This window comes from Grammomys surdaster, unplaced genomic scaffold (assembly GCF_004785775.1).
Source record: "Grammomys surdaster isolate TR1022 unplaced genomic scaffold, NIH_TR_1.0 264, whole genome shotgun sequence".
Lineage (NCBI taxonomy): Eukaryota > Metazoa > Chordata > Mammalia > Rodentia > Muridae > Grammomys > Grammomys surdaster.
In genome coordinates, this window is record NW_021604705.1 from 4,882,538 (window position 1) to 4,908,191 (window position 25,654).

The 25,654-nt window shown below is 36.5% G+C and overlaps 1 protein-coding gene across 1 annotated transcript in view; it reads left to right on the forward strand.

The window, feature by feature from the left end:
* The window catches only part of Sema3d (semaphorin 3D), a 187,857-nt gene that overhangs the window by 117,030 nt on the left and 45,173 nt on the right, over positions 1–25,654 (forward strand). The window contains exons 6-8 of the mRNA XM_028776078.1: positions 4,501–4,594; positions 6,962–7,090; positions 17,942–18,084. Of these exons, the coding sequence (XP_028631911.1) occupies positions 4,501–4,594; positions 6,962–7,090; positions 17,942–18,084 (366 nt within the window). The remainder of the gene's footprint in view (positions 1–4,500; positions 4,595–6,961; positions 7,091–17,941; positions 18,085–25,654) is intronic.

Sequence of the window (25,654 nt, forward strand, 5' to 3'; positions counted from 1 at the left end):
GAAAAACAAAAAGAGAAAAAGAACTGAAGCAGAGGTTGTCCCTCTAGGGCTTAAACAGCTCAACATTAAATGGGGTGTGTCTTGGTTTTCACACTGCTTCATATGGTAATTAAATTGCCCCTCTGACTCGCTTATCTATGTAATTCCCTAACCATGTTTTTAAACTTTTTAAAATTACATTTTAATTTGTGTGTGTGAGTATATGTGTATGTGTATGTGTATATGAGTGAATATGTATAAGTGTGAGTGTGAGACTGTGTGTATGTGTGTGTGTGTAAGAGTGTGTGTGTATATGATTGTGTGTGAGAACGGGTATGCATATGTGTGTGAGTCTGTGGGAATTAATGTGTATATTTATGTGTATGAGAGTATGTGCTTATCTGTGTATATGAATGTGTTTATATGTATGTATATTTGTGTATGACTGTGTGAGTATGTGTATATGTGTGTATGTCACATATGTATTGTGGAGCATATGAAGAGGTCAAAGGTCAATGTTAGGGAGAGGGTTGTGTCATTCCACAGTGTGAGTCCTGAGGATAGGACTCTGGGTGACAGGCTTTGCAATGTTTACTTAGCCATCTTTACCCAGGTAGTCATCTTCCAACTTCTAACAATATTTCTATATACTTAGTCCAAAGAGATACATTTTATGTGATAAATTAAACTAAATGGTTTATGTGAAGCATATCTTACAAATGGAAGTTTAGAAACTTAAAAGTCTCGTGCTTTTTTGATTGTCTCAGAAAGTGTACTGAATCATCAGTTAATTTAATTTTGTTTCCCTGGAGTTGATTCAAGAAGACTTGATTTCTTGCTGTGTCCTCCAAGAGTTTACAGGAAAGTTATTCTCTTCAATTCTTTTTTCCCACATATATAAAAATTGGGGCTTCTCTTTAAAATGTCATAGTATTGTATTTAAAACTAAAAGTCTAAGCAATTCTCAGTTTATCTAGTGCTATGCCATTGTCCTTGGCTTGTTTAAGGGTATATATACATATACATATACATATACATATACATATACATATACATATACATACACATATATATATATATATATTCACCAGATCTACCCCTTCCTGTCTCTCATTAGAAAACAAACAGGCTTCTAAAGGATAACAATAAAAGAAATTATCTCTATCTATCTGTCTATCTATCTATCTACCTATCTATCTATCTGTCTTTCTATCTGTGTGTGTATCTGTGTGTGTGTCTGTGTGTGTGTGTGTGTGTGTATGTGTCTGTCTGTCTGTCTGTCTGTTTATCTGTTTTCTAATAGAAAACAAACAGGCTTCTAAAGGATAACAATGAAATAAATGATCTATATCTATCTATCTTTCTAACTGTCTGTCTGTGTGTCTGTGTGTGTCTATCTGTCTTTTATTCTGTCTGTCTGTGTTTATGTATAACTGATCTAGAGTAGAATTTAGTTTCCCTTTCCAGTATCTCATTTGATACCATAGAGTCAACAGGTCTGTTTGGCCAGTGGAGAGTAATGGGCTTTTAATGACAGATAAACATCCATGATAGCCACTATCTACAGCCCTGACCCTGCCCAGCCCTGTCCCCAGTCACTTCCCAGTCACAGTTTTGGAAGCATAAGTGCATTCTTGCTGGGACTTTTTTCTGTGTCAAGGATCCACTATCATTTTTCCTTAGACAATGACAAATAAATTAAAGGCTCTTGGGTCTGACCATGTCACAGAATCAGATTAAGGCTATATATCCGAGTACATTTTTAAATCCATGAGTCTGAAATTATGAGACTATTTTAGTTAACTATCCACAGCTGTATGACACTGAGCAAGATATCTGACTTTTCTGCCTTCACAGTTTTGTGTGCAAGCTGGATTTATTTATTTATTTATTTATTTACTTATTTATTTATTTGCTTTGTTGAGACAGGCTTTCTCTGTTTAGCCTTAGCTGTCCTGGAACCTGCCCTGTAGACCAGGCTGGCCTCAAATTCAGAAGTCATATATCTGCTTGCCTTTGCCTCCTGAGTCCAGAGATTAACGGCATGCACCGCCACTGCCTGTCCAAAGCTATAGTTCTATGGCAGGTTTGGGCTGAAAATTCAGTAGACAATCTGATCAAGTGACTAAATCTTCATTAACACCTTTTTGAACTGTTATGTGTCATTATTTGCTGAAAACAAGCCTGTTTTAATTTATGGAATACCAATTCCTAACCAGTCACATTTAAATTGCTGATACTGTTTTTCATTGGACTATAGCTCCTTTTACCCTTATTCAAAAAAAAAAAAATGAAGAAAAGATCTCAGATGGCAATTTAATTCAGGAAATAACCTGGTGTCCTTTGTCCCTTTTGCTTCCTGGCTGGCTTTTTATGTAATAGTAATGGGTGGTTCTTTCTTGATGTATGAGCTGATTTGCTATAACAGATTTGCTCTCTGGAATACCTGCAGAGTGGGTTTCTCTCCTGACTGCACAGACTGAGTCATCTCCTAGCTGCTGGAAAGTGGTGTTGTCATTGTTATAAGACACTAAGGATCATGGGGCTGTGCTCATTATGCATGCATATTTTTCTTGGAAAGTTCTGCATAAGATGACTTTCCCCTGAATATCAAAAGTCTGCCAATGTCATTCTTTCTGTGGCCACTATTATAAAAATAGATTCTATTGCCAAAATAACTATGTTTCTTTCACACACAGTGTTTTCATAATAGTGAAAATACTACAACACGGTATTTTTTTCCCTACATGAGTCAACATCTATGAAAATGCACTGCTTTTAAAGGACACTTTTATGTCATTTAGCATTTTTTAAAAGTCACCATTCTTAGTGTGGTATAGTTGAAAAGGTTTAGTTATACAAATAATAATCATCCTGCTAAAAATGCAAATAGTACGTAGCAAATTTTGCCCTTTTTTTGGCAGAGTAGTTTTGTTTTGTTTCTAGGACAGGGTATCACAAAATTCTCTATGTAGCAAAATTTAGACCCTCTGATTTTCCTGCCTCTACTTCCCAGGCTGCAGTCTCAGAGGTATGCACCACCATGCCAAAAAGCAGATTTATTTATTTATTTATTTATTTATTTATTTATTTACTTACTTACTTATTTACTTATCTAATTGCCTATTTCTTTCCCAAGACATGATTAATCTGTGTAACCCTGGCAGACTTGTAACTCCATCTGTAGACCAGGCTGGTGTCATATTCAGAGGTCTCACTACCTCTGCCTCCTACTACTGGGATTCTAAGATTGCTCTATCACCACAGGGCTGCAAATTTATTTTTTATAGTTAATTGGGGACTGGGAAATGACTAATTGGGTAAAATCTACTCCTATACAAGTGTCAGAAACAGTATTTAGATTTGCAAGACCTGCATAAAGCCAGATACAGAAGCACCATCATTTCAGCACTTCGTCTTGTGATATAGGAAGTAGAAACTAGAGTATCCTCAGATGCTCATAGCCTAGATGCTCTCTGTCTCAAACAGGGTACAGGATGAGGGCCGGCATCTGAGGTTATCCTCTGGCCTCTACACATATAGATAGCTCCATGAAACATACAATCACACAGTCACACACACACACACACACACACACACACGCTCACAGAGATGTTTAAATAGTGAGAAAATTTGGGGGGTTTATTAGCCTAGGTAAGTTATTAAACTGATGCTGGGAGTGTGGCTCAGTTGGTAAAGTGTTTTCTATGAAAGCATGAAGACCTAGGCTCAGGCCCCACAACCTCCACAATGCACAAATGTTGCACATGTCTGTCTGTAATCCTGGCATGGACAAGATGGAGATATGGTCCCTGAGCTCATTGGTCAGCCACTATAGCCGAATGGGTGAGCTCCAGGTTCAGTGTAAGACCCTGATTCAAAGAAGGTGGAACACAATTAAGAAAGACATTTGACATAGTGTCTGGCCTCCACATTTATGAGTACACATGTGTGTGGGCATCCTAAGGAACATTTGCACACACATGTTAAAACATACACAAATACACAATGAACACAAGAAAAAAATTCTTTCCAAAAAATATATATATATACACATACATCCCAAAGGCTGCCCAACTCCCCTCACAGAGTCCCTCTTCCCATCCATCCCCCAAGTCGACTCTAAGAGGCTGCCCACTGCTACCCCCTGCCCAGATATTTCCCCACCCTGATGAATCAAGTTTCTGCAGGATTAGGGGAGTCCTCTCCCACTGTGTTAGTTTTTGTAATGACAAAATACATTTCAATCAAAACATTACTTCAAGCAGAACATTTATTGAATTGATTTGGAAAAAGGAAAAAACAATAACCAACAAACAAACAAAAGAAAAAAAAACAACTAAAGGCTGGGCATGGAGTCTTTAGAGACATGAGTACCTCAAGAGTTACCTCTCAGCACAAGGCAGATTCTGTGTGTGCAGTTCATTTTTATAGAGTTAATGAATGGGAACTCAATTCTTATCTGCACTGTTCTTGCTAGCAGTGATAAAGTTTAAAATGTCATTGTATTTCTTACCACAGGAACTCACATTTAAACTAGACATGCATAACCTGGAGTCTGGCAGACTGAAATGTCCCTTTGATCCTCAGCAGCCCTTTGCTTCAGTAATGACAGGTAAGATCCGTGCAAACAAGTCCTGTGTCTAAGAGAGTTTCTGAAAAGGCCTGTGTAGACTAAACCACATTTTCTGACTGAATTGAATAGAATATTGGATTAGCCCTTCCCCACATGTTGGTACTGGCCTCACTGTATGAATGTCATTGTCTGTGAAGTGAATGAGGTGACAGCATTCCTGCATGTCTGCTTTTTAATCAAATGCCTGACTGAATTCACTCTCATGCAAATATCATACTTCTTTGTTCTAAAATTACATTTACTCACCTGAGATTTTCTAATACTCACCTTTGATCCTCTTTATAATCAGGAAGTTACCACATATAGCATTTCTTAAGTAGGTGAACGAAAAAAACAATGGATCAAACTACAGAATATGGCTGCAGACTGTCTAAGCATCTTTGCTCTCATATTTCTATTAATAGAAATGTGAGTGTTTTTTTTCTCATGCCAGTAGCCCTGTCTGGCTTTCTATGAATCTCAAATTCTCATAGAGAAGACTGTCTTGTTGAAACAAGGCGATTGCTGTATGGTCTGAATGTGTTCTAAAGAACATCAGCAGGAGCCTGGCATTTTAAACGTTATAAATACGCCTTTGTTTTGATTAGTTCATGACTTTGGTCTCTTATTATGTAACTTGTCTATCAACCATGTGAGGTAGAGATAAGAGTGACACCCCATGACATTTTTAATTTCCACATAGTGAGAACTAGAACTGTTGCTTTGAAGTGAGTGTGTTTTCGTGGTTATACAACCCATGGTCATTTCTTCTTAGTAGATGCCGTAGACTATTTTCATCTGTTAAGTGGGACTGATAAGCCCTTAATAAAAAAGCAACAAATTGTAGATATACTGACCCCTCTTAGAAATCCCTGCATAACTTCAAAAATAAACATGCCCGTTTTTAAACCTGTATATTCAGATCAACATTATAGCTAGGATTATAGAATACACTCTCTTTTTCTGACAAAATATTGACATGTTTGTAGTAGAAGATATTTCAAACGATATATTGCTTTCTCTTCTCTAAGGCCTCTATAAAGCTTTTTATTGACATTATCATTTGTTACTTTATAATTGAAATATTTTATTACTCCTTAAAACATTGGTATTTATCTGATATGTAAGAGAAATGTCTTTCAGTGGTGGGGATGGTGTGCTATCTGCATCAAGTGTATGCCACTGGGTTTCACCCCAGTTTGTTTCCTGTAGTAGCTGGCCACTGGCATCGAGGTTGAAGCTTCCCAAGGGGTCCGGTGAAAAAGGGAAATTAGAAAGTGTTTTAGCCGGGCGGTGGCGGTGCCTTTAATCCCAGCACTTGGGAGGCAGAGACAGGCGGATTTCTGAGTTCAAGGCCAGCCTGGTCTTCCAGGACTGCCAGAACTACACAGAGAAACCCTGTCTTGAAAAACAAAACAAAACAACAAAAAAAACAAAACAAAAAAAAACAAACAAAAAAAAGAAAGTGTTTTAATCATTTCATATCCAGACAGAGTTTTGAAGTAAGTTACAAAACTTACAAAAGTAAGTTACATTTCAGTGGTGTTATTGTTCTTAGCCATTACATAGGTACTTAAGAAATTTACATGATCTACACAGATTAGTCATTTTCACTTTATTTTTGGGTGTAACCCAAAGAAGCTTCCTGTCTAAATCTCTTGAAATAGCAGAGTTTTAGCTTTCCAAAGGACAACACATCATGCTGCAGGGACAGCCTTCTTCCTGCCTCCCCTCCCTAGTGCTGACAAGCACACTGGCATCAGACAGAGGACATTGATTCTTAAACCCACTCAGACTTTCTCCATTCTTATCTTTTTGCCTCCATTCCTGCTCTTTTGTCTTCCACATCTAAGTTTCTATGTCCTCTCTTTTCCTCCTCACCTCTGCCCCTTCTCCCCAATTCACCTTCTACCCTCTTCTTGCTCCTCTTTTCTTTTCCCCCCATTATTACTCTTTCTCTCCTTGATGAAACATTCACTTCATATAACATAGGACCAAAAGTCTAGGAAGCAGCAAGAGTACAATTTGCCCTTTGTTTATCAGAGCTTGAGAGACACGGTCATCTCAATGTTATAATTACCAGAAATGACTTCAGCGTTGAAAGCTCCCTTTCCGCAGGGGCTAGACAAAGAGAAGCTGTGGACTGGGAGGTTGTGTCAGTTAAGCAAATATGAATTTTACTATCCAGTTTTTTAGGCTCTTCTTATCAATGTTAATTGGATTACTTCTTCACCTAAGTTATTACTTCGGAATCTGAAAAATGTATAAAGCAGCATATTATAGTATTAAGCAGAACATTTGCTGGGTATCTTATGGTCATCTTCTCCTGTTGTCTTAGCAGTCCCATGTTTGCTTTGTGTCTTGCAGATGAGCACCTCTACTCTGGAACAGCTTCTGATTTCCTTGGCAAAGACACTGCATTCACAAGATCCCTTGGGCTAATGCAGGACCACCATTACATCAGAACTGACATTTCAGAACACTACTGGCTCAATGGTTAGAGATGTTTCTTTTCTGTTTGTTTTGACTTTGCATTAGGAAAAAATGAGAAGCTCATTAATATGCATCCAAATGCATTTCAGGAGAGTTGATTTAGTGTAGCACTTAAGAATACATCTGAAGTGACTTCACGTTAAATTAGACTAATCTTCAGAATATCTCTCTCTCTCTCTCTCTCTCTCTCTCTCTCTCTCTCTCTCTCTCTCTGTGTGTGTGTGTGTGTGTGTGTGTGTGTGTGTGTGTGTGTATGTGTATAGCTGATAGTTACTGAGTGTGTCCTATAACCTTGACATATCTTTGGTACTCTCGTGCTCTAATAAAAGTGCTATTTTTTAAAAGATTTACAATGACATTTGAGACATTATCATTTACACACTTAATTTAAAGATGAGTAAAATGTAAGTGTGAAAAATTGAGTGATTTGACCAAGGTCTCATAGTCCATCAGCTATAGAACTAGGGTTTAAGCTGTCAATCTCTATTCTACGTTTTAATTACAAAGATTATTAGCTCAATAGGTAGGAGATAGACAGTAATGCTTTGTCATATCTTAATTATCACATACAATTATATATGCTTTAATAACTATATACACTGTGTATAAGTTAATTAGCATTTTCTATTTCTTATCATGTATTGGCAGAAATAAGTTTAATACTAACTTCTGCTGCTAAAATTATGTTTGGTTTTAGAAATAGCTCTCCAAGATTTTTAAATATTGATATTGGTTTGCCTAATTATTAGTATGTTTAAATATTATATGGTATTTGTGGTTTAAAAAGCAGGAAGTAAAAAAATCCCTAAGGAATTTGTGTGGTTACATCAAGGACTAATAGAAGACTATTTCACACACTGTCTTACATTATTCCATTTACAGGGGGTAATACCATAGTTTATTTAAACAGTCAGATCACATTTACCAGTCCCAGCAAAATTGGTGGGTTTAGTAGAGGAGGCCAAACCAGCGATTTCCAAGGGGCTATCTTCCTATCTCTGAGTGTCTTTTGAACAGTGACAATATAAACAAAAGGAAAGACACTTTTTAAAACATTCCTTTTGTCAAAACCTGTAATTCAGTTTGTTTACCTAGTAAAGTGATTTCCAAACTGGCTCCAAAGAAAATCTACTAAAAATTAATGGGTTTTGGAATTACTTGATTTGAAAGCAACCTCATAGATTTCCCCTTTGAAACCTGCTTATATAAATATTCTTGTGGTTTTCAAATAAAGCATAAAATTGCATCCTTTTGTCAAATGTCCCCAAATAAAAACTCAGTTAGAAGATAATTTTGTCATTCTTCATTATGACATACCCATAAAGATGTCTATGTATGCATTTTTATCTAAAATATTATTATTATTATTATTGCTATTTGAGTATAATTACAAAATAAGACACCTTTCAAATGACCTGCCACTTCCCCAACAGCTTCTATGCCTTTTGCATTCTGAATGCTACTCTACCCAATGGACCTACATAGATAGGCAGTAGCCAGCCACCTTTCTCTACCTATCTACATAGGTCCGTTGTATGTTGCTAAGCATGGAGTCTCAGGGTAGTGAACAAGGGGGCTGAAAACACTTTCGTCTTATTATTTGGCCATTCCCTTAGTCACTGTATCTTTGTTCCTATATTTCTTGCAGACAGAACAAATTTGGGGTTAAAAGTTTTGTGGGTATGTTGGTGTCCTTATCCTTCCGTTGAAGGTCCTACCAGGCTGCAGGAATTGGCCACTTAAGGTTCCATATCCCTACTGCTGAGAGTCTCAGCTAAAGTCACCTCCATAGACTCCTGGGAGCCTCCCCTATCCCAGGTCTCTGGCATGTCCTAGTGATACTCCTCCACCTCCACCATTGATTTTCCTGGCTTCTGGTCCTTTCTTCTGTTTCTGCCTATACTTGATCCAGAACACTGCCCTGTTCCCCTCCCCATCCCCTCTCTAACCCATTTCCTCTCCTACATCTGTCTTCTATGACTATTTTATTCCCCCCTTCTAAGTGAGATTCAAGAATCCTTTCTTCAGTCTTCCTCTCTCTTTAGGTTTTTTGGGTCTATGGAGCATAGCCTGGGTATACTTTGTTTTTTGACTAATACTATGTGTGACAATTTGGGTCTGGGTTACCTCACTCTGGATGATATTTCCAAATTCAATCCATTTGCCAGCAAAATTCATGATATGCTTTTTTTTAATAGCTGAGTAGTATTCCATTGTGTAAATGAATCACATTTTCTATGTCCATTCTTTGGTTGAGGGGCTGTTTCCTGAAATGTTAATTTTCACCATTTCCCAGTAGGTCATCTTAAAATGTTTCTATGGGTTTCTACATTCTCATCTTAGATTAGATTTAAAATTGTTTTATAGAGAAATAAGAGTATCAAATCCAGGCCTTGTACAAGTAGCTTTCTGTGTTGGTTGATTTTCTCGTGCCACCCCAAAACACCTTATAAAAGCAATGTAAGGGAGGAAGAGTTTCTCATGGCTCACAGTTCAAGGGTCTACCTGCACATGTTGCATCTTCAGTCAGGAAACAGCAAGAGAAGAATGCTGCTCTTATCTGTTCTGTTCCATTTTGTCCCTCTGGAGGTCACTCACCTTTAAGTGGGCTGTCCTACTTTACTTAACCTGATGTGTAAAACCATCACCAACAACTTTGGAGGCTTGTGTGCATCCTAATTATTTATTTGAACAAGACAATAACCACCATATTTGGTCTGGTTTTGGTTCTTTAATAACCTTTTACTTTAATTGCATCTCGAAATCTATAAGTAAAAATTTTATATCTCGTTTTCCATTTGAACTGCCCCTTGGAGTCAGTTTCCTGAAGTTATCTCTTATAAGTCTCTTAGCTTCCTCCACCTATATACCTTGAACTTATCTTTGGTCCCTTCCTCTCCTTCAACTCCTTTATCTAATCTGTGAGTAAGCACCTCCATTTCTTTCAAACCCTCTATTGACCTTGCTCTTTCCGTGGGCACTTTCCTCCAGTAAGTCTCAAGGTCTCAGAGAGGTTTTATTGCCTCTATTTGATTGCTTACCAACTAATTTCCCTCACTTTCATCTCTCCCTTTTAATTTTTTTATAGTATACATGTTAGATGTTATCTTGGGCACCTTTACAGTGCAATTTTGTTTAATAGCATAATTTTGAGAAAATTACTATTTGCTTGTTACTTGCAGGAAGACATTAGAGGCCAGATTCTTAGATACTTAACTAGAACATTCAGGTAAGATTGAAATTGGAATAAATCTGTCCAGCTTTGAATGCTAAACTCTTTCCAGGGAATGCAATATAGTCTTGTTTTGCACAAGCAAGCATCCAGGTTCTTACAGTGTTTTCATACTCAGGTTCCACATTTATGTATGCTCAGTGTGGGGCTACAGCACACCAAAGATTTGGTCTGGCAGCAAAGGATAAGACTGATAGAGAAAATGGGTATAGATGACCTGTAGAAGAGGCCAAGACAGTCTGGGCAGAACTGAGTACTTGTAAGCAGCTCATCAGATGTTTGTAGAGAGAACAGAAAGCCAGAATGAAATAACCCCATTGCTTCTAGAAACCCAATCAGTCAAAACTTCCTTGTTCCTTGGAAATCAGTCCAGAGCAAAAGACAATATTACAGAAACTGGGTAACATTCCTATAATGAGGAGAGAACAGATGGGCCAAGGATGGCTTTGCCGGGGACCATTTTTATCCTGTCATAAGAAATGGCCATTTTGTGCACTCATTAAGAACATGGCCCAAAGACAAAAAAACTGCTTGGAGTTTCTGGCTGAGTTAGGAATGTAAAGGCCAGAACAAAACTGAACTATTCTAATTGATGAAAACAAATGTTAACTTAGAAACTTTTATTTTAGCCTCATACTTCACAAATTGAGATTCAGTATCCAGAAGGGATGTGTTCAGGTATCCTAGCTTGTTCTAAATTAGAAAGTTGAATTTTTTTTGTAGTTATGGGAATGAAAGTCACTTCTGATTTAACTCTGGATTTGCCACAGAATAACTAGAACCATGGGCTGCTCTGTTTAAAACTCAAATATAAACACTAGCAACCAATGATGATTTAAACTTTATATATATTCATATACATATATGTATAAACTATATATATGTATATATACGTATACACACACACACACACACACACACACACACATATATATATATATATATATATATGTAAAACGTAAACAAAGATATACATGGGCACATGGGCCTTAGTGGTAGATTATTTTCCTACCATACACAAAAGTCTACATTCAATCTCTAGCACTTAAAAATTTTAAATAAGCTTAAAATTTGGTTCCTTATTTTTTCTAACTATGTATTGGCAGTTTGGTGGCATTAGGAGCTGGAAGACAACATATTTTGAAGAATAAAAATATAAGAAATTTCCCTCAGTGCATAAATGTCTTTAAACATGTATTGTTTAAATTATTGTTGCTTTGTAGTAGATGTCCAACACTCTGCGATCACATATTGCAATATATTTGTGAACTTTCTTCACTATTTGTATTACAAGTGGATGTGAAACTTGCTGTTGAGGTTCACAAGACTATGGTTAAAAGAAGTAATGGATAATGAACATATTGAGTAGCTGGCTCAGTGTTTAGAGTGGCTTCCACTTCTGTTTGTGTTGTTATGCCAGTGTGTCATTTCCTTTTTGTGAGCTACATTAAGGATCCTATGTTATGCTTTCCTTCCTGTGCTTGCTTCTATTTTAGCTCAAATTCCCACTTTTTTATATGCATGTAATAGGCTAAATTATTTTAAGCTTATAACAACATCAAGTTAAAGAAAATATAAAAACAAAATTTGATAATTCATTGAATATTTAATTGTTAAGATTATATATACATATACACATATATATACATACATATATAAAATATATATATATATATGCTGAGCAATTATTTTTAATGTGATGGTTATGACTTTATCAATTTTCTTTAGTAGAATTAAGCTACTGACCACTCAGAGCATTTAAAAATCCTTAAATGCACACCATGCTGTGTTCTTTACCCTATTTGGCAGCAGCCAGAATGAGAACAGCTAAAGTCCCTCCTGTTCAGACTCTCTGTAGGACTGCCCAGCCCCTTCATGACTCAGAAACCATGACTCCTCAGTGCTTCAGTCTTCCTTGATGCTCCCTCTTAAATAAGTTATCAGGATACAAAATAACAGAACGGAAAACCTATGTGCAGTTCTAGGTAAAGCTTAAGCCAGTCTCACTCCCCATCAACACAATCTTTAGAGATATATAGAGAGAGGGCCACAGGGACAACTCAGAGTGGTTATTCAAATGGGGTTGAATTTTTGCTAGAATCTCAGGGTGGATCTACAGAATGTCACTTGGAACATGAAAACAAGTAATGAACCTTGGATGCATGTGTTTTGGGTTTTTTTCTGGAGTAGCTGGGAACTTTTGTTTTAAATTTTCATTTTTACCATATTAGAAGGGAGTTTAATTTAAAGTTTCTGTTGAAACTCTCTGTTGTCTGTAAATTTTCCCACATGGAAGGAGATGCTAAAACAACTGAAAGACAACATAAGAAGAAATCAAAAGCAATTAGAAAAATCACTGTCAATAAAGTATACTGGGGTAATTATGATCACCCTGTGCAAAAGAGGCTTGTGGGAGAAAAAAAACAGGTTATGTTCTGTAGGCTAAGATTTTGTCATCTTCAATTATCTGTGCCTTATGGTGTCATGCTGGAAGTTCAGTTCTAAAAATGCATAGTTTCAAACTCTGTCCCTATTAGGACATATGTTTTAAATGCCAGGGGGAGGGGAGTTTGCTATAATAAAGCCCAGGTGTCTATTGCTATGGGTTTAAATTGTTGAATCCAACAACCATGCACTAATTAAATGATAGCTAATTTTACCCAAAATTGGCAGCCAATCAGGAAAGAATTTCTATCATAAAATGCTAACAACAGTGTTCTAAGACAAGACCTTGGTGTAATCTAAAAGAAAGAAATGCACTATTCTCAAAACCTTTATTTATTTTTAGGTTGTAAGTATGTTTATTGTTTAAATCACAGAACAGAGCACGACTTGATACTCACTCTTCTCTTCCATAATTAGATTTCTTCATATAATAAACAGTTGGCTTTGACTTTCCCTCAAAAATAATTTTCTTCCAAGACTTGTAAAAGAACCACACTCAATAAAAATCAGCAATGACTGAATAGTGCAAAATCATGGATGTTGCATGGTCTATGTTATCTAACAGTTAAAATATCAGTGCTGGGAACACTATGGTAATTTCTACCATTCATGTCATGCAGAATTCCTGAAACCTTGGCGGCTGTTACCCTCTAGACTTCTATCATTTCCAGGGGTATTCTCTGGCTGCAGCTGCATCTTTTCACTTTCAAAAAGGTTGTCTTGTATATGTCTGTAGCACGGCCTCAGCATGTCCTATATGTCTGTCCTCTCTTCAGACCTAGTATATTCTACTCTGTACATGTTTGTTTATGTAAGTCAAGTGGAGATCAGTCGGCACAAATAATCTCAGGTGACCATTCTCCCAACTCCTCATCTAATTGCCTTACAAAAACATAGTTGGTTAGTTAGGTAGGTAGGCAGGTACTTTTGAAACAAGGTTTCTCTGTGTAACACAAAGCACTGGCTGTCCTGGAACTCACTCTGTAGACCAGGCTGGCCTTAAACTCACAGAGATCCACAGAGGTTTGTCTTCCAAGTGCTAGCATTAATGGGGTCTACCAACATGCCTGTCTTAGTTGTTTGTTTACTGCTAGAGGGGCTCATTTCATAGCCCACACTAGCCTAGGACTTACTATGCTGACTAAGCTTGCCCTGAACTCATAGAAGTTCTCCTGTGCCATCATTCAAAGATCTTGAATTGAGTAGCCATGTTCAGCTTGAAGAATATTTTACAAACAATTTCCTCCTTTCAATTTGGTCTGACTATTTGGTGCTTTTCTGTTTAGAATTATGAAGTCCTCATTTTTTTCTGAAGAAAAGATTATAAATTTTCAGCCTTTGTGTTTTGATGGTTTGGGTTTTGCTGTTGTTTGTTGTTTGTTTTGGTTTGGTTTAAGATAGGCTTTCTCTATGTAGCTCTGGCTGTCTTGGAAATCACTATGCAGACCTTGCTGGCCCTACATTCACAGAGATCCTTCTGTCTCTTTCCACTTCCACTCTGCACCTCCCAAACCTGTTTGCTAGAATTAAAGACATATGCTACCATACCTGGCAAGAATGTGAATTTCATACCGCTGTACAAATGATTTTAAGCTTTCATTAAAAATGTATATTAGTAGGCTAGAGATATGGTACAGCAAAAATGAACTCCCTGTTCTCCCAGAGGATCTGGATTCTAATCCTAGCACCAATATTGTATCTTACAAGCAAAGGTAACTCTAGTCTAGGTAATTCTGAGACCCTCTTCTGAGTCTGTGGGCAATATACATGTAAGTGATGCACAGAAATATATGCTAACTAAATATCCATGCACATAATAATAGAGAATATAATAGAATCAAAGAGAACGATAAATTTAAATTCGAAAATAAACTTATGCCTCTTATATAGATCCAAAAATATACATTTCAAGAGTCATCATGATGCATGTATAACTTTTATTGCTACAATCTATTATGCTCAGATTAATGTCTATTTTACATTCCTGTATTTGTCTAAAAGAAGAGGGCCAGTTGTATTCCTAGGAATTCTAAATAATTTGTCTTGGCCTCCTTTAAGCTCACCCTATGTACTGAAGGTTTACTTATTCATTCGTTGCTCTCTCTCATCCAGCCACACATTTTCATCACTGACCAATCTTTCCCTATCTACAGTGTTCATATCCATGTCAGTGATGCATAAATTCAGATGATTAAAAGCATCTTGGTTTTTTTCCATAAATGCCCACGTAGCTAACTTATGACTGCAGATTTTCATCCAGAATAACACCATTGTATTAGAGACTATTAAGATATTCTGTACAGTATTAACAATCTATGTTTTATGTCTGTAGGAATGTGATAATTTTCCACATGACACTCCTTTATGGTAACTGCAGCATGAGAACTGGTTTGCTTTGGCATTTTATTACATATGCAAATGTTTATCTACTCCAAATGAAAAGTGAAGCCAATTCTGATTATATTTCTTATTATTTGACCCTAGCCGTCCTTAGCATTAATAGTAATGATTTATTTTCATCAAATTATTGAAGTCTTAGTCACATATATAGAAAAAATTATGATTCTTTTCAGGTCTAAAAATCAATTGTAATTTGTCAGCAACTAGAATGTTAGTCTGGCAGACCACACACTCTAGGCCAAAACCCTGAATAGGAATGTGATTAAGCCTTGCCAATTTAAGATACCTTGAAAAGTCATTTTTTTCAAGTCTCATATGCTTTTTAAAAACTAACTTCCAGGTATTTGTTTAACCAAAGCTGGATTATGAGGAATATAAGAGTGCATTGTGAAATAATAAGGAATACAGAAAAGAAGTTTCTTCAGGTGTTTCTCTCCTCTCGTTTCTTACTACATAAGAGATTGAATAGGGGACTAAGGGCTGGCCAGAGAAGGCCAGGCTGATAGTAACTAAAGGACAGATTACTTGATTTCTCTTTCTCTCCCTCTGTGTGGCGTGTGTGTGTGTGTGTGTGTGTGTGTGTGTCTGTGGCTATGTGTGTGTGACAGAAAGAGAGAGAAAGAGAGAGAGAGAGAGAGAGAGAGAACACGAACAAGAACATGAGAACATGTTTTGTTTGTTTTTGATTTGAGAAAGTAGCCAAGGTTTGTCTTGAATTCTTGACCCATGTGATTAAAGGTGTGTGCAAGCATGACTTTTGAAGAAGGCTGCTACAAAGCTTCCTTTATGGAACCTTGGTCAATTGCCATTTGTTTTCTGGAAAATGATTTTTCAAAACTCTCAAGATATATAAAAATCATATCATTGGGCAGAAATCATCACAAATAATGTGATGTTTTATTGTCTGTCTTCTGAATACTTAGTACCTTGTGATTCCTGCAGGTTCCTGAGATATTCTATTTAACATGGCTGGTTCCTCTGCCACTAGAGAGCGATGTTTATCTTTGCTTTTACTCCAAACATTGGTTCTGAAACAAATACAGGCCTTTTATCAGACTGACTCACAAACCAACAACGTGAAATGCCCAGTTCTTTGTAGTCAAGGCATTAGGAAACTTTATCCGACTTAGATGCAGAACAAAGTGGTCCTTCCTCTTGTGATGCAAATGCCTGTAACTGGTCATGTATTAGGAATGCCTTCCTAGGTCAAGACAGACAGCCTTTGTTAACTTTGAATAAGTCTGTCATTACTGCAAGGACGTGCTGTGCTGACATTTCCCAGCCACATTGTGCCCATAACCATGGAAGTCACTATCATCACTATCTCCATCATAATAGATCACATGGATCTGTGGTCCTGTTGATGGGATCCAGACTTAGCACAAGCTATGAAACTGCTTTATCACTGAGGTGTCTCCCGTCCTTTTTATATTTTCTATTTTGGAGACAGAATCTCACTAAACTACACAGGTAAGCTTTAAAATCACCATGTAGGCCTTGTACTTGTGACATATTACAAATATGTGCTACTGTGGCAAGCTATGATTATATTTATTAAATGTTAAGCACTGCCAGTTGCTAAGTGCTTTTGTGTATACTAACTCACTAGTAGATACTATTCAAAACTACTAGACAAATGACATTAGCAGCCCCATATTATGTGTAAGAAATATAAGGCATAAATAGCTTGTTGGACTTTTTCACTAAGATCATGTGTAAAAATACTGCCTAAGATCATCTTTAAAATATAAACTCAGAAAGAGTATCTCTAGGCTATAGGCTAGAGATAACATAGGCAGTTCTGGTCCTTTTTATTCCACCTCTGGTGAATTTCATGTGAAATAAAGAATACCACAATTGTCATAATTAATGAGCTGTATAGGTTTCCTCAAGTTCCTTACAAATGACACAGTCATTAAAAAGATAGTCTCATCATAAAAAGAATATAAAATCAGAATCTTTTATTTTCATCCCCTTTCCTCATTTCCCCTCTGTAGACCCCCCCCATCCTTTCCCGTTTCTCCTTTTTGCTTTTATACCATTTTAATTACATGTAAGTATTAAGGTCAGTTCTAGGTTGAGGGACTAGCAATACAATAGATATAAATAACCAAGACCTAGAAAGATAGCTCAGCAGTTAAGAGCACTGACTGCTCTTCCAGAGGTCCTGAGTTCAATTCCCAGCAACCACATGGTAGATTACAACCATTTGTAATGGGATCTGATGCCCTCTTATGGTGTGTCTGAAGACAGGGACAGTGTACTTACATACATAAAATCAGAATCTTTAGAAGAAAAAAAAACTCTCAAGTCATCTGCATAACATTTTGATCAACAGTGGACCATTTATATTCTGTATGGAATGAGAGCTCACGAGATTATATTGCCTAGTGAAGTTATGGCCAGTTATGTTCCTGTAATTATGTTCTATACTGTTTGAATAATAATCGTAACATCACCAGATAATTTATTTCTCAGGATATATCCCTGTGATTATATGGTCTGTGACTGACTTAGTTGAAATCACTAAGAGTTGTATCCCCCAATCACATTGTCACCCACTCCAGAAACTCCTCTTACACTTGTTCCCTAGCTCTTTGTGTTACCACATGCTCTAACATGGTACCATGTTTGTCTGCAAATCTTGTTTCCCTCATTCACCTCTCAAATCACTTTTTCAAAATTCTGCTAATTGTTTGATGTATAAACGTCATAAAGACTGTCCTGGCTGGATTATCTTCTTGCTTTAAGTTGTAACTTTCCTTTTGTCCATACAGGAGCAAAATTTATTGGAACATTCCCCATTCCAGACACCTATAATCCAGATGATGATAAAATATATTTTTTCTTTCGGGAATCATCTCAGGAAAGCAGTACTTCTGACAGAAGCATTCTTTCAAGAGTTGGAAGAGTTTGTAAGGCAAGATTCACGTTTTTTTTTTAAGAATTATGCCTATATGCATGAAATAAAAGTAATTCATCTTAAGTATTGAAGAAATGGTGACCATCCATTATTGATAAAGTTGTAAAAAGAGTTTACACTAGTACATATAATCAGATGTAATATGTGTCTGCGTAATTTTGGAGATGTAATTGTGGAAAGCAAAGATAAGCTAGTTTCAAATATTGAATTTTATTTTCAGTGCTTGATCTGCCTCCCTGGTCTTGCATGTCATTGGCACCCTGCCCCTGATGCTTTGTTACTTATTGTTCTTTCCAGTAAGAGTGTGCACTGTCCTGATCCCCAGAGGAACAAGGTTTTCATGTAGTGTTAAACAATCTTATCTGAAAATAGAATACTCAGAGGAACTTAAACACTAACAAAATCATGTCTCTGTTTCTATTAATACATATCACATACATAACAACCATGTATTTTAATTGGGCCAACTTAATTTGAAATATAGCTATATCTTATAATATTAAATATATCCTATGCAATTAACTTAGACTATGTTCTTAAAGAAAAAGGAAGAAAAGATAAAATGTTTATTTTCAAGATTACTGCAATTAGTTTTGAATACTGCCATTTAATGTAAATTATTCTAACTAAATTAACAGTTTGAGACACTCACATTTTGTTCCATCAAGTCTTTTAGTTGGTTGACTATGGACTGCAGGGAACAGTGACAGCACTGGAGCCAAGCCTTGATTTCTGAATATATGTATTCTTTCTGGATTTGCATCAGGTGAACAAACTTTCCTAAGAAGAGAGAAATCAATCACTGTGAGCAAGAGCTGTTAAGTTAATAAATACTTTCTGCAACGAATCTTTCTTTGGTCTTAAACAAACTTTACTTTAAGTAAGCCTGTCACTTTTTGTTTCAGTCTGTGCCCTCGGGCTTTTGAACATTTCCAGGGGCAGATACACAAACCATCACCACACATGAATTGCCAAGGGACAACATGTCTTTTGAGTGAAGCCGGCTTGTGAGACCAGATCCTTCTTTACATCCTACCAAGCCAATAATGATTCTCTCTCACTGATCCTCATTCTCCCACAGGGGACAGAATCTCTAAGAAGCATCCTCATTCTCTCAGAGTGCAAGAATCTAGTCTTTCCTTAAATCCTCCTGCTAGGGATGAATGGCTGTGCCTGCAGTTGCTTTTGGTGCCTTAGGTACTGAAGCATGTCACATAACAACAGTATGCCAACCCTGAAGGCTATGCAGCAGGTTGGCCATTTTAAAAAAGTGAATCACATTAAAAATGTCAAAAGGAGTTTACTAGCACTAATATATTTCATGAGTCATTGAAAAATGCATATGGGAAGTGTGCTGTTTGTGGGGATTTCAGTGATAATTTCTTATTGTGTATAGCCCATTTGATAGAATAATATTTATCATAAAGTAATGGTTTTGTTCTAGTGTAAGTGAATCTTAAAGGTAGATGGATGACAACATTTGTCACAGTTATTAATTTCTATATAGAAACTATACAAACAGGCAGTTCTCTAAGCGTGAAACAGGGAGCATTATGTTTTAAACTGTGATCAAACTCCTGAAATACTGAAAATGCAGGGAAAAATATAATAAGTGCATCTTCACAAATATAATAGTCTCTGTGACTACACAATAAGACTGTCATCTTATCAGCCTATCAGACTGTGGGAATCAACTAGGGACATGTGATGGGTGAGTTTGATGAACAAGGCAGAGATTTTCACTCTGTCTGTCTCCTCTCTTCATCATTATTTTTTTGGGGACAGGGGGGAGGTAGCATCTTAAGATTCCTCACTATGATCTGCTGGTCAAAGGTTCAGAAGAGCTGGTTCAAAGGCTCTCTTTGAAATTTACCTGCAGCACATCCAACTCATATTCACTATGACTTTATATGTTGTTTTCATGTAAAAGGATTCCTTGGACATTATTTGGAATTTATTCCTTTTGAGTTTAGTTTCTTTACTTCCAAAATATCATCTTAACATCATCTCTCTTTTTTTTGATCACATAATATCAAAAAGCATATCCTTATAATGTGAGAAAATTGAGTTGGTAATTATAAATGGTCAAGAAGGAAGATTTCATTCTTGGTAGAATTAAGAGGAAGCCATGGAAACCTTCCGACTTTGCCAGGTTTTGTTCTAATAGCACAGGAGCCCTTTATGCTGCTTGTTCTGCCGATGTTTTCCCATATTTGGAAACACAATGTTTAGTCCTTGCTACCATTGTTTGCTTTTATTTAATACTTTGGCATGAAAAGGAACTGTTTACAGTGTAAGAATTTCATGTTACTTCTGTTCTGAAATGTAGGAAATGGTGTTATATTGAGCAGAATATTCTGTTTTCTTGACCTATTCAGCTTAAAGTTATTGGTAAGAGGTTTCTAGAACAGACGCTCACACATGCATGCACACAACCACTCCCATGTATGCACATGCACACACATACATACACAAGATTAAGCACTGTTAAAGTGAAAGGCTAATATGTACAATATTATAATCTTTTCATGTATTATCATTGAATATTTCACCAACAGCAACAGAATACACCTTCCCTATAAAACACACTACAATATTTATTCTAAGTTGCTTTCTTGTTTTCAAAAGTAAATTTTTATTACTCATTGTAAAATATGACATAAATAGGAGATACAAGAAGTTGCTATCAGTGAAGTTTGATGATATCGAAGAAGAGAAGATTGTAATGAATCATAGAATGTAAATAGGTCTATCCTACATGGAGAAATGCAGGACAGGCATTCCATGCAGCATTTGCCAGGGTAGACTCTGTTCACAGAATGCTGAAATCTTGTAGCAAGAATTCAAGGCATGTGTCAGTGGAGCAATGTCTTTGTTGTAACTTAGGTGATAAGAAGTCTTGTCTCCGTGTTAGAAAATGAGAACACTATTCTGTAGGCAATAGTGAGTTATCCAATATTATTTGAGGTATAGAGGGACAAGGTGGATATATTTAGCTACTGCATGAAGAATGCATCTGGATTGAGAAATACTTGTGATTAGGAAAACTGCTGCATCCAATATACTAGAAATAGAGACCTAGAATTATATTTAGGAGATATTTAAAAGAGAATCTACATATACATATCTGAGGTACAACTAATTGCCATTATTTTATTGGTAGATTAATATAGACCAGTTCAACCCATGATCAAGTTCATATCTGCAATATTTAACGCAGTAGTTACATGCTGTTATATTGAAATATGACTATCAAGGTCAAAAACTGAATTCACAGTACATTTTAACTGCTTCCTTGTTCCATTTCCTGTAATAATATTGACCTTATAAAATACATGTCTCATAGTCAATATCATCCCAGAAGACACTGGCATACATAGAAGCACTTCTATATTCTTGGTAACTGGATTTTAAAATAGAAGGCATGGATTTGGAAAGTGTTAGCATATTAAGCTACTTGGAAGCATGAACCTGAGGCACTGAAGAAACTTGATTCTTGACTTTGAAAGACACTGACATATTGTTGGCTCTTGAGTCATAAAAGTTTCTGAAATTGTTTAGAAAGATTTGTACATTTTGATTTGTGTGTGTGTGTGTGTGTTTGTGTGTGTGCACATGCACGTGTGAGCGTGCTATGGTAGTATAGGAAAGAGAATTACCATCAGTCAAGGTAATGATATTTTAATTTAAAACAACAAACTGTTGCTGTGAATGGACGGCTAGTGAGATATCTATATCCTAGTTCTTGAAAGCAAATAAAATATAATGGGGAGGGAGGATAGTGAGTAGACTGAATAGAAGGAGGAAAGAAAGAAAGAAAGAAAGAAAGAAAGAAAGAAAGAAAGAATCAAAGAAAGAAACAAAGAAACAAAGAAAGAAACAAAGAAAGAAAGAAAGAGAAAGAGAATCAATGAGGTTTCAATGATGTTACATTCCAAAACTGATAAGGATTTATAAGCCAATATTTGACAGTCAGCAGATAACCAATATCCTCACCTTGTGGGATATAAATATTCAACTTGATATATACCTGCTACCCTCTTGTAACTTTCTCCATTTGTAACCTACACAATGTGGATAACCACATCTTTCATAGATATTATACCAAATACATGTAAGGCTTATGTGAGAGCATTTTTACCTGTGATAACTGATAATCAGGAAGGTATTGATGACTGATATAGATTTCTGGGTGGGAGCACAAAACAGTCTGATGTAGGAGACTTACACGTGAGAATGAAAACCTTGCTTTTGTACATAAAAGTTTGTGCTCACATGTATCGTGTCTCATGGTCATAGACATTTAGATCCATTTCAACTATGGGAACTTCTTCACCAGCTTGAAGAATGTGGCAGCAGTATCCTGTGGGTAAACTACAAGGCTTTATAAGCAACAAATAGCATTGTATTATGCTTCCGTTTGTTTTCTTGAATTGGACACATTATTTCACTTTGGAGGACAAGCTGCCCTGGAATCCACTGTGTAGTGCACACTAACTTCAAACTCTCCCAATTCCCGTATCTCTTCTTTCTGAATTTCAGACGTGCAACCTCATACCCAGCTGACATCGTATTTGTTATAAATGTAGAAGTTACTGTTATTTTGTTTTCATTAAGAAAAAATGATTTATTTTATTATTTTATTTATCTGTAAAGTGTGAATGTATGAAACATGACGGCAGGTACTCACAGAGCCAGAAGACCATTGAGTGTCAGGAGCTGGAATTACACGGTGCTGTGAGCCGCCTGAGATGGGTTTTGGGAACCAACTTTGGTCCTTTGGAAGAACAGCAAGTGCTTTTTTACTATTGAGTCATCTTTCTGATCCTCTGCTTTGTCCTCATTAAAAAAATTGTGATTTGTAAGTATATCCCATTTTGTGAATACAATCAAAGTAATTTCAAACCACACCTGGTGAAAATTTATTAATAATGAACAGTTACATTTTGGCTAGGACATGTAGAAGGGAGAGATACCAATTAACTTATTAATAATAATAATAAGCAAGGAGAATATCTTCATGTACAGACCCTCTTTCAAACTAAAAATGATTTTCACCATACCAAGCATGTTTACTAATGAATTGTGTATCCTAAGATCATGGCTTTATAGCCCAACTATTTAACAACCTATTCATACTTAAAATAGGGTGATTTTCCCGTTTTATGATTTCCAAAATCCCTGTTAAGCTCTATGAAGTTCTTCATTCTTGTTTAACTTACAATATTTTGAAGCACAAAGTGGGCCATCTTATACCTCAGAGAATGTTTGTCATAGGTAATATACACTATATGGATGTCCATCATGAGAATGTCATAGATAATGTACACTATATAGATGTCCATCATGAGGAATTACACATTGACTCAATGATCAGTCACAGCAGCATGAAGTAAGTTATAGAAATATTTCTGTCTATTTACTTTGAAATTCAGTACTTTTAGATACCACTGTGTCTATACAACCTCCTGTACTGTGTGTGTGTGTGTGTGTGTGTGTGTGTGTGTGTGTGTAAATGCTGCTCCCTTTATTGGGGCTAGCTCTTAGCTTGGCACCTCAAGGCTGTTTTGATTACTGGTGGATTCCCTTCATTTTTGGAAGCATTGTGGCAGGCTTACTTACGCAGCCCACTCCAAGTTCCAGCTGCAGGCCATGCCAGTTCTTTTTGTTTAGAGCATTTCCTTTTGTCCATGCCAGGAATTCAATTTGGATAGTCCTGACACATAACTTGCCTAGGGGTCTCATTAATGGCTGTTTGCTTCAATTCCACTTGCATTGTCTGTTTTGATATATGGTCCTATTTGGACAATCACTGCCTTTGAAGATTTGTGTCTTTAGCCTGATGACACTTTCTATATTTATTGATCTCCTCTGAGCTGTGATTTTCTGCTTACTTTTAGTGTGTCACTTGCAACCTAAGTGAGAGATTTAGTGCCTCAGGTACAGATGTGCTTTGCCTGTACTTCCATCTGTTTTCCTGTCAGAGAAATTCCTGGGAAGGGATTTATAATGTTTGCTGTAGCGTTTAAAACAAAAATTAGTGAGCCCTTGATACTACCCACAAGCATGCCTATGTTTACCCAACTTAACCTACTAGTGCTTAGACACTAAATTCTTTAGCATAATGCATTATCCATGTCCTGCATCTCTAATGATCTGAGTTTTTGAAATAGTTAAACGGGTTATCCCTAGTCTCACTCATGTTCTCCAACTGAAAATCACTAGTAGTTTCCTGTAAATATTACTTAAGAAAGAAATTAACAAACAAGAACCGTAAGAAAACTTTTCCTTGAAACTCTATATAGATCTTTTTTTATATCCAGCATGGTATAAAACTAGGCAGAGTGGTGCATGATTGGAACCCCAACCCTTGGGAGACAGAGGCATGAGGATCAGAAGTTTAATGCTATCTTTTGCTAAATAGTGAGTTCCTGGCCAACTGAAGATACATGTGATTCTGTCTTTTTACAAAGGTGATTAGTACTAGTGGACTAACTTTGTGAGTATACAGATTTTTCAAATCCAAAGACCTTAGAGAATAATACACTCCGAGAAATTAGGATGAAAATAGAATTGTCAATTTACCTTTGATTAAAATTGCAATACTTTTTCAGAGTTGTTCATGTGTATTCTTGTGCAAAGGAAAGAGGAGAAATCTATGAAGCATTTAAAAGCAAGCATCTTTTCTGTGCTGTCTTCTCTAGGGGCTTTCATCAACAGCATTTATTCTTACATTATACTTGGAATTAACAAAACTAGTCTTGTTTTGAAGTGTGATAAAAGATAGCGTTTTTAATAAAATTAGAATATTATTCTATCACTGACGCTACTATCTCTTGGTGGCAAATGCACAGGTCATCTCTAGAGTGTTACAAAGTCAGCAAATAACACTAGGGAAATTTTGTACCTTTATGATTTTGGCTTAATGGATGCTTTCTTTCAGTCTTTCATATATTTTATCTGATTTGCCATTTGTAATAAAAATATGCATCTAACAAGCTTTCAATAGTCCTGTGCTGAAATATGCTAAAGAATGCCAATGTTCAAGGAGTTAACCAGGGAGCTTTGACAGCAACTGCCGAGTTTACTCTTCTCTGTGGCCTCCCAGGCTGGACTAAGTTATAGGGCCAAACTTTAGTTTTAGGAAACTTAATAAAAATGGTATATATGTTTTTATGTAAGTGAATAAAAATATTAAAGATAATCTCAACTCAAGACAGCAAACTTAAAGGCTTAAAACTGTAATCAGAACATTAAAGAAATAATGTGAAACCTCGAATAAGGTTCCCAAAGTCTCATTTGACATAGATCATGTACATTAAGATATAGTAGTTATGTTTTATAAAAAATAAAGAGCCAGGATATGTTTGATAGAGGCACAGTATGGTGAGGTGGAAAGGGTGCCTCTGCGGCCCACGCTGCAGCATTGTGCCCCTGAGGTGCCAGCCGTAGTATATGGTATAGAATAGTTTACTTAGGGTATGAGTAGAGGAGTTGAGGAGGGGAAGAGAGAGAGAGAGAGAGAGAGAGAGAGAGAGAGAGAGAGAGAGAGAGAGAGAGAGAGAGA